The 10,355-nt window shown below is 31.8% G+C and overlaps 1 protein-coding gene across 1 annotated transcript; it reads left to right on the forward strand.

The window, feature by feature from the left end:
- Window positions 1-158: 158 nt before the first annotated feature.
- senju (UDP-galactose transporter senju) lies at window positions 159-7,705 on the forward strand. The gene is made up of 4 exons (XM_085958086.1): window positions 159-343; window positions 1,218-1,335; window positions 2,139-2,325; window positions 5,942-7,705. The coding sequence occupies exons 1-4, from the start codon at window positions 256-258 to the stop codon at window positions 6,596-6,598; spliced, it is 1,050 nt and encodes a 349-aa protein (XP_085814212.1). The 5' UTR covers window positions 159-255; the 3' UTR covers window positions 6,599-7,705.
- The last annotated feature ends 2,650 nt before the right edge of the window (window positions 7,706-10,355 follow it).

Here is a 10,355-nt window from a genome sequence, read left to right on the forward strand (position 1 = left end):
AAATCTCACCAATAACCATTCTAATAATGGTTTCAAATAATAATGATTCACATTTTTATTTATAGGCTTACAGAATTAATTAAGGAATCAGTAATTTAGTTAGCTAGCAATACTTACCCGATATGTCAAATCTGTCAAACCTACAAATTCCAATTTCCAATCCATGAGTAGGGGAGTCAGTGAGATAACAGACTGGACTAGTCATGCCGATGTGAATTGAAAAGAAACTTTCAATTAATTTAAAAAGGCATTAAAATGCTTCGAATAAAATGGGGGGAACTGTTCCCTTCTAAATTAAGCATTATCATTTTTTTATCTTACATGTTCCTGTTTGTAAATCAAGGTTAGAATACTTTTTTATTATTAAGCTACTACTGTTCTTGTTTACCTTCATGTATTAATTCACCTAGTGGGCGTTAGCTATTTTAAAAAAATGCGAACATTTTCAATAGATTTTAATAATTCCCGATTTAATTACTGAATCTTGGGAATACAACAATATAGTAATTTATTCGAATTGTATTAGGTGGAGTTGACTATATTAATGGTAGTAATATCTTCCATCTTATAGATACTGAATGCTAACTGAAGTATTATATTATAAAATGAATCTTTATTTTCAATTATATCTGATCTGGTGAAATCAACTGATTTTTATCAAAATACTTTATATTCCATTAAATAAATATGCTCCCACGATGGATGAGTGATATGCCCGCTTATGAAGTCGTGGTTTACAGGTTCGAATCTCAAGTCTAGCAAATTCACATGTTATTTTTAAATACATTGTGTTAGGAGCTGGAGCATAGACCTAATAGTTTAAGCAAGTAGGCTAACAACCATTTCCTGTAAAAAAATAATTTAAAAAAAACCTTCAAGCGGCGACAGAGATTCACATTGAAAGATAGAGCCACTGAAAAAAATATTTTGGTATAAGTCGGTTATGGGGAACCCAGCGGCAAACACATTTTGAAAATAGCCAATATACTGGATTATTTGTTAGGTTGGGTTATTTTAGGTTAGGTTTTTCATTCTTGAATTCATGAACTTTGCCAAATTCGGCCATGACAATTAGCGCGGTTCCCACCTGGCTTCCCCATAACCGACTTGTACCAATATTTTAATTACTTTAATGACATTTAAATTAAATATTTTATTTTCAAGTAAATGCTGAATTCATAGGATGAATAATATCATATTCTTCTTTATATTTACAGGAATTTTAGTGACGGCTTCCCAAACCTCGGAAAAACATTATACATATAATACAACAGTAGTTGTATTACTTACCGAAGTTTTTAAATTGATTGCTTCAGTCATTTTATACTGTAAAAAGTGAGTAATAGACTTTTACATAATATAATATTTTAATAATAAAACATATACGACGACGACCGAGTGGTTAACGGTTTGGCAAATACACATTGTTTTTCAATAAGTCAATGAGTCAAAGTATGAACCTGATAGGTTGAGCAAGTGGTTAACATCCATTTCTCGTAAAAACTGTTACTGCAAACCTCCACTCTGTCGAGGCCGATATGATCTTTTTAGGATTAGTCAAGGTCAATACGTGGTTATTGGGCATATTTAGCGTGTTTTTTTTTTCAAATTCACAATTCACCCAATTGTATGTTATAAGACAAACACTTATCTATAATTTAGTGATTCCTAACCAGGATTCTGCGAAAAGTAGTATAATCATTTTGGCAGCCCTCGTAAGCCACTGGGTGTTCATACCTGCAGCTCCGGGTTCGATTCCCAGTGAGGGTATCATATTACATCTATATGATTCTCAATCCAAAAAAGTTTTGGAATCACTACATTTGATTCAATGTGTAAAATGACATTTAATTCTATATTATTTATTATCGATTATTCACTATTATTCTAACGACCCCCATATTCCAGTACATAAGACACTGACTTCTCTTCCGGGGGCTCAGGTTCGATTCCGATGTTGTCATTATACATTTATTTATGTGATTTTCTGAACGCCTTGGTGGTTTTATGATTCTTTCACCATTATTACTACACTACTCTCATCAGGCCCCATGGCCTAATATAGTAAATCAAAAATTCATGTTACATAATATCTAACAATATTTTAGACTTGACCGAGTGCGATATTTCTCTTTCAGTGAAAAGTTTACTACGATGATCAAAGTGATTCGCGAAAACATTGGACTTCTTGGATTTTACTTCGTGCCATCTTTGCTGTACTGCTTCTACAATAATCTCTCGTTCATCAATTTATCGCTGTTCGACCCCACCACATATTATTTGTTACTACAGTTCAGGGTTGTCTTGACTGCCATTCTATTTCAGGTAAACAATTTTTAATCATCCTAATGTTGTTATCTGCTAGTTCTTAGTGAAAAGCTATAAGTGGTGGAGACCCGTTACAAGCGAACGTTAATTACGAGCATTTAACATAATAACTCATTGCCACAAATAAGGTAGATTAATTATTTATTAGAATGTGTATTCTAAATCACTACGATAACTAGTGACATAATATTTTTTTTTCTGTTGATTGTATAAAATTATTGGGAGTGTAATTGACTTCAAAGAAATCTATGGAAAATATATCATACCATCTATCAGACAACTTTCGAAGCAGTCCCTATTAATTGCAATAATAAGATAAGTGGCGTTTCCTCAGAATACCTAGTATAACAGATTGTACGGGAAACAAAATAATTATATTTTAATATTTTTTAGTAACAGCTATAAACCACTTGTCTAACAGACGTTTTTTTATCAATATTTTTTTTTTCTTAAATAATCAATTGATTAATTATTTTAGGATAGAATATTTAGGCCCAATATGGCCGAGCAGTTACCGCATCGGCCGAGGGTCTCGGGTTTGAATCCCAGGTCTCGCAAAATGCACATGTTGTTTTTCAATGTGTATTTGAACCCAGAGTATGGACTTAATAGGTTGGGCAAGTGGCTAACATTCATTTCTCTTTAAAAAAAAAACTGTTAATACAACCTCCAATCTGTGGAGGTCCATAATATTATGATCTTCTTAGGATCGAACATGATTAAAAAAAAAAATATCCGGTAAATTCAATAAGTACCTACTCAATTTATATCATCAGCGAGAAAATAAGTTAACCGTCTGAACTGTCAAAAAGCTCTTTTAAAACCGTTTAACTGCCGAAAGCGCGTTTACATGCTGTAATTACACCAATTCTTACGCTAATTTCACCAATTAACTAATTGCGGCTAAAGCGAGAGAGAGTACGTCAATTTTACATATTGAGAATTGAAATGCTAGATCCGACTGTTTTCAAATATGATTACGTCAGGGCCACCGTCTTCATTTATAGTTCCCCGCGAGCTGTCAAATATCGAGCAGCTAGTAGTAACATAATATTTGTTTTACTGCAATTACATTTTGTGCTGCATCCGCAATGGTATGATTATAAAATTGTATGTTATGTTGATATGTCTGACGTGTCAATACAGAATTCTTGGGTTCGAGTGTATCCGCTTGAGTTCAGTCATAACCGCCAGCACAAACATACCCGAATTTGACCGACATGTCTACCAACCTAAATTTTCTCCGTATTACAAATTTACCAGTTATTGTAGATAGCTGCTGATAACCGTCTTGCGTATATAATGCCTTCCGTGTTAATTTGGACCAATGAAAATAACAGAAACGTACTAAAGTGTTGTTAAGAATAGTTGTGCTGGTGTGAGACTCAGTAGGGAATCACTATCCGCCCAACACCAATTAGAAAATGTATAATTTGGCTTTATGAAACAGGTTGTGCGTAACTGCTCTAATATAATGACTCCAACTAACGTAGAAATAATCAATACTATTTCATTACTTAATGCTAAGTGGATAAAAGAAGGGATTGATTTGAACATTGCTTACCTACATAAAATGTACCGAGAGATATGAATCAATTCCATTAAAAGATTATACCTTTTAATATTTTCATAACTGACCACTGCAACCTTATAAATAAATTACTATATTCACTCCTAAACTGAGTGTATGAGGTTCCACAGAATGGAGGTTATATTAGTAGATTAGTTTTTATGAGGAATGGTTATTAATGATTCGCCCATTCCAATGGGTCCTTGGATTGAATCAAACGAAAGAATCTGGACTATAAATAAATAGAAGAAATCGTATACATACGTTATTAATTCTGTAATGACATTTGAAATTATTTAGCAAATGCTTGAAGCATGGTCAAGTTGGTAAACTTCACAAATATTAACATTCCTCAGTTGGCTTTCTGATTTTCTGACACACGCAATGACTGCCATTTTTTTATGTTTATTATGATTATACTTACTCAAGTGCACCTATAAACGGTTTTACATGATATTTCAAATAAATAATAATGACGAAATGTAGTATTATTGGTTGCTTATCTACGCATTGTGACCGGTTGTCTTTTTATGCGCACTAAAAATTTAAAATTAAATAGCATAGCAGTAGTGTGAAGTTCACTGCAAATGAACCTGCAATGTGAAGTCACTTGTAGCTGACTTAACCAGTGGACCAGTGATCTTTTTATCCTTCAATATTGTACATTTAGGCTCAATCTCTATACAAGAAGGTTTTTTCAATATCTTTGGATCTAACACACATTGAAAAAACAACATGAATATATTTTTTTTGTCCATGTACGAGGACGAACCCAAGGCTTCATAGCTTTATAGACAAATGCTCTACTAACTCAGCTATTTAACTACTGTGGAACTTAATCTTAAAATTGGACTTTTATTATCTCTATAATTCAATACCTAGGTTTCTATTATTTTTAAGTTATCATTTTGATTATATCCATTCAGTAATACGTCGGTTAGAATCTCAGAGTAATAATATAAAAAGAGTGGGTATTATTCAGCAAAATTAAGCCGTGTTTCTTGCGTATAACGCACAGTAGAACCTCAATTTTATTATTATTAGCTTAACTATGAAACGTTATACAATCACGTTGCTTCTCAGTACGGCTACCAAATTTAAACACAACATAGTTTATGCAACCATATTTTCTACTAAATTAACTAAAAATAATTGCCATTAACTTTATATGTAACACAAAAACAATAAATTTCAACAACACATGCTCGCAGTTTTTAAATGACTGTAGTAATCCAAATCAATATTTTTACTGGCGGCGATGTGTACAAAAAATATTTAATTCCGCCGTAGAATTCTATCTTACTCTAACGCATATTGCGGTGATATAAATGTGTCGAATGCTATCTCACTCGCACTTATGGTTCGTTTTTGTTCAGACTTTGGTTAGAATTGATTTTTTTTTATTAGCTCTATCTGATCTGAAGTGGCCGACCATCAAACATACTGTAATTTTAGGGTAATACAGTACCAATGACCGGAAATATGAAATCTCTTATCATTTTTAATGTAGATAGTTTATAAAATGTTGTATTCATACATAAAAGACTAATATTCTGATGTTGAATAATAAAATACATGATAATATTATTTCAACCATGTTTTTATCAATAATATTATGTGTATTTGAACGCAATAAAAATCATACCTAATGTAGTGTTCTTTATTCCTGATTAGCATTATTATCAGTTGACAACTTTGCATTGTAACCATTTTTACTTTTGCAGATAGATATATTCCAAATACATAACACCAAAGTTATCGCGATCTGAGATAACACCCATGTCTTACAGCTAATGTAATCTTTATGCAAGACGGTTTTCTAAAATAATTGTTAACCCTGCCCGGATTCAGACGAATTTTTAAATTTATACCCATGAATCGGCCGTTGTGTGATGTCGCATTTGCGCGATACATTGTCGTTAATATCTGCGCACATTCTATCTGTTTAAAATTGTATGAACCCTAACCTACAAACATAAAAGCAATGGTGGACCAAGATTTATTTGAGTTATTTTCATTAATATTTTGTCTTTTTTTATTTAGGCCATCTTCAAGAAGTATTTGACAAAGCGGCAATGGGCATCATTATTCATGCTAACCGTCGGCTGCATGATCAAACACATAGACTTCGGTGAAAGTGTGGCATCAACTGATGCCACGGAGCACCATATCGTCAACCAAATATTTAGTTTAAGTGCCGTATTAATACTCGTACAAGGTTTCTGTTCATCTTTAGCCGGTGTTTATAATGAATATTTATTAAAAAACAAAGGTTTAAGTGTGGATATTTACGTGCAAAACGTTTTTATGTACCTAGATTCGATAGTTTGCAATATCGTCATTATAATTTTCGAAGGAAAGGGCAAAGAGATATTTGATTCGGCCTCTTTGCAGTCCATTTTAAGAGTAAACGTTTTAGTTATAATGGTGAACAGTGCCGCAATAGGTATAGTGACTAGCTTCTTTCTAAAAACTATGAATTCTATTTTAAAAACATTTGCTAGTGCTCTAGAATTAGTATTTACAGCCATAGCATGCTATTTAATATTTGGAATAGAAATAAATTTCTATACCGTTTTATCTATTCTTATCGTGTCCTTATCAGTTTTATTTTACTCACAAAATCCTGTCGATAACCAACCGAAGAATGTTGCCAATTCCTCCCAAGTGCATTTACTCGAGGAAGGTGCCATCGATTAGATCTATTATATATTTAATTTTTAATAATAGTCGAGCTGGATTAAGGCACGGGCCTGGTACATCATATTTTTATATTCTCTTGCTGCGTCCCACCCCCCAGTGTTTGACTTTGATAACATAGATCACCTGTTGATAAATAGAGCTCAAAGAATTCTGTTAAATTGCGAATTTAAAAAATGTTCCTTCTTGGATAAGACTTTTTTTCTACCAACAATGTTGAAATAGCAATACAAATTTACTTGTGCTTAATGATAATTAATCCGACTAGAGCAGTGCTTCTCAAACTTTTTCATAACATGGCACCCGAAATCAGAAAAAAAAATTCCATGGCTCCCCTCCCCACAAATTTTAGTCTTTAGTGATCAAGAGTACTTTATTTACAATTAATTATTATTGTAGGTAGGTACATTTTTATTAAAAAATAAATGAATATTTCGTTTAGGTACTTGCGTGTAAATCAAAAATTTCAAAAATCACAAAAATTAACTTCAAATTTATTACAGCTACAGCCTACAAAATTTAATGAGGGTTGTGATTGATGTGCATATTTTTACATAAATCAATTCCGGTACAATAATTTGAAATGCTAATTAGGATGGTTTGCACCAAAGTCTCAGTTGAAAGACAGGACCTGTGTTTATTTTTTATTACCAGTAATGATGAAAATACTGTTTCACATAGGTATGTTTTCACAACCATATCGAAAAAGTATTGTGATCGTGTGAAAATCCGACCTCGAGATTTTGACTGATGCGTATCAGATATCGTTTTTTCACGTTTTTTATGATTTGTTTTTTGAAATACTGAAATATCCCTGGCAGGAGCTCCTGCGCCCCACAGTTTGAGAAGTACTGGACTTAAGGATAATAAAATAATAAAATTGAACATGTTTCGGAAGAAATTTATTTTCAAGAAATTAGGAAAAGAAAATAGACTTATATTGATTTTCCTTTTGAAAATATAAAACAATACCTGTAGCCCGGGACCCTACAAAATCTTAATCCAGCTGTGATAATAGTACAACACTAATACATCCGATACAACTGTTACTTATATCAAAGGTCATCCCAAGGCCTACCTGTAATAACCAAAGTAAACTTATTATACAAAAGCCCTTCATAAATTATTTACACATATTATATTATTATTGATGAAGCTCGCTCACACATTAACAAATATTTTGCAGATTTTTATTATATTACGTAGTTAATTTTTATGTCTATGAATTTAATATTAACTCTAAATCAGAAAAATGTTCAGTAAAAAGAATATAATTGAGGTGCTAAGGGTAGATTGAATACAAGTGCTCCGGTGACCAATTTGAATAAATCCGCATCAAAGTTAAATATGCGATTGTGAATTCTACATAACAATTTTTAATAGCGTGTCAATGAGATCTCTTTTTTAAATGACTACTATTCTATGAAAAAATATTTATATTTATTTATTTTTAGTGTTTGAAGCAGGACGAGTCAAACCGAAACATTCAAATTCGATAATATCGACACCTATCCTATAAAGCCGTAACTGCGAAATGGTACTTTTCAGTAGTACGATTTTAGTCAATTTTAATGACACAATGTTAATATTTAATGCTGAAATCGTAATTTTTGTTTTTTTTCGATTATCATTGTTGTATTATCTTTAAAATTATTTAATAAAAGGCAATCAAAATAGCCAAAAACGCAGTTATGGACTTTTACGATATATAATATCATTAAACACACAAGTCCATGAAATTTAATCCAATGTTAGAAATAAAATACTTTTATACAAAGCAATTAGTTACATGTACGAATCCTGTTTGTCACATGTATGTGAGAAACTGCTTTTGCCTCATTTTTTATTTGTATTGATTTAATCCTCAGCATCTCAATTTTTATTATTATAGAAACTATGTACAACCATATAGAAATATTTCTAGTTATTTGAAACTGTTTAAAATGTAAGTAATGAATTTAAAAGATACCTATTTATATTTTTTTATAATGAAGATTCGGAGTTGAGGCTTTGGTTTCAAAGATCTTTTGACTATTTTTTTTTTGTATACTATGTGTTTGACCAGTTTTAATTCCACGCATATGGGACATCCAGCAGAACGATGGACTCGGTCTCGGATCCACCTCTTCTGGACATTGTACTGTACCTGGATCTTTCTTAGAGGATTTGAATCATAACAATATTTTCTTACAGTTCCTTCGGTATATTTCCTTTAACGACCGGTTGAAGAACTTCATATTTGATGCACGACTTATAAAGCCGCATTTAGACCAAGCGACCGAATGTTTGTTCTTCCCCCACTCCAGTGAAATTCTTATGCTCGCTCAACAAAAAGCGTTTAAGTCAAGAGAATTTCGCTGGAGTGGGGGAAGAACAAACATTCACTCGATTGGTGTAAATGCGGCTTAATATTAAAAAGAAATATTTCGCATTAGTACAATATACTCTCCTTTGCTCTGAATTAGAGGATGAGTGAAAGACTGACAACGACGCTCCTTGCTATGTATCAATTCAATAATGGCCAATGATAGTATCTTATTTAATAATTTTATGTAAAAATGGCTTAATATTGTGATGCTTACTAATAACGTGAATTTAATATTTTACGATGAACTTTAAATATATTTTTTTACTTTTTCTTGTGATATTATGGAATCAAAATGTACCCCTAATGAATTTATATAGAATTAATAATATAAAAGCAAACCTGACAACTTATGTATACATACCTACCAAAAAAATTGGTGTGTGTACTTATGTACACGCATTAGAAGTTATACTTCTTTGGCGTAACAAAACAAAAACAAAACTTGTGATAACCTAGATTCTTCGACTAGCACTTAATTATCTTGTTAAATTACACACTCAAGAAAAATGGCCGCTTTTTGGAGCGCCGTTGGTTTATTTCTATACACTTTAACTAAATTATATAATTATTTCTCATTGTTTTTATTTTAAAGTAACAACTGTCACTCTGACGTTTAATCGTTTGTTTACCTAAGGAATTGCAAATGGCTGACAAAAATTAATTTATTGCCTAGGCAACGGAACAATTCTACTATCAAACTTGCGTTTGTATACAGCTGACTGATCTGCAGCTAACTTCATACTGTCGCGCACTTTCGTAACGGTGTGCGCGACAGCTCTCAATTTCACTCTCTACCAAACGCCCCAAAAGAAGTATAACTTTAAAAAATCTTTCAAATGGAAGCCTTCCGTGGTTTCACATAAATTCCATTTTTTTTAAATACAACAAAATATAGGGTACTACTTACTTTCAGAGTATAAACATTAGTTTAGTAATCCCAGTAAATAAATAAAAACGAAACATTCTTAACTTCATATACTTAATATGATTGATTGAAGTTAGTTTTCTCGATCTTCAATTGAAATCGATTATTAGTGATAGATAGAGTAATATGAAATACAGTAAACGCCCAATTTTATCATCCAAACTAGTGTTAGGGAAGGGAGTGCATGGATAAATCGAACTATTAATTTATATTTAATTTTATAACACATTTATAATGCAAACTTTTATTTCAAATGTTTAATAATATGTATTATTTATTAAGAAAATCTGTGATTTTGTACTGTTTTTCAGAATCAACGATTTTTTATATAAGTATGAATTTTCCTAAGATCGATATAATATTCAAATTCCCATTGATCGACGTATTCCAATAAAGTATAACAGAAATCAGTATCACAAATTTCATTAATCTCAGATTCGTCAGAATCCGATAAATCGATATCT

The sequence above is a fragment of the Rhyacophila brunnea genome, unplaced genomic scaffold, assembly GCF_057557595.1.
Source record: "Rhyacophila brunnea isolate RB1 unplaced genomic scaffold, BYU_Rbru_1.0 scaffold_11, whole genome shotgun sequence".
Classification (NCBI taxonomy): domain Eukaryota; kingdom Metazoa; phylum Arthropoda; class Insecta; order Trichoptera; family Rhyacophilidae; genus Rhyacophila; species Rhyacophila brunnea.

What these genes read in the sequence shown, in the direction of transcription:
- senju (XM_085958086.1), top strand. Translation starts at nt 256, where the DNA reads ATGCTTCGAATAAAATGGGGGGAACTGTTCCCTTCTAAATTAAGCATT. An exon ending in GTCATTTTATACTGTAAAAA is followed by an intron (nt 1,336 to 2,138) that starts GTGAGTAATAGA and finishes TTTCTCTTTCAG; the next exon opens with TGAAAAGTTTACTACGATGA. An exon ending in TGACTGCCATTCTATTTCAG is followed by an intron (nt 2,326 to 5,941) that starts GTAAACAATTTT and finishes TTTTTTATTTAG; the next exon opens with GCCATCTTCAAGAAGTATTT.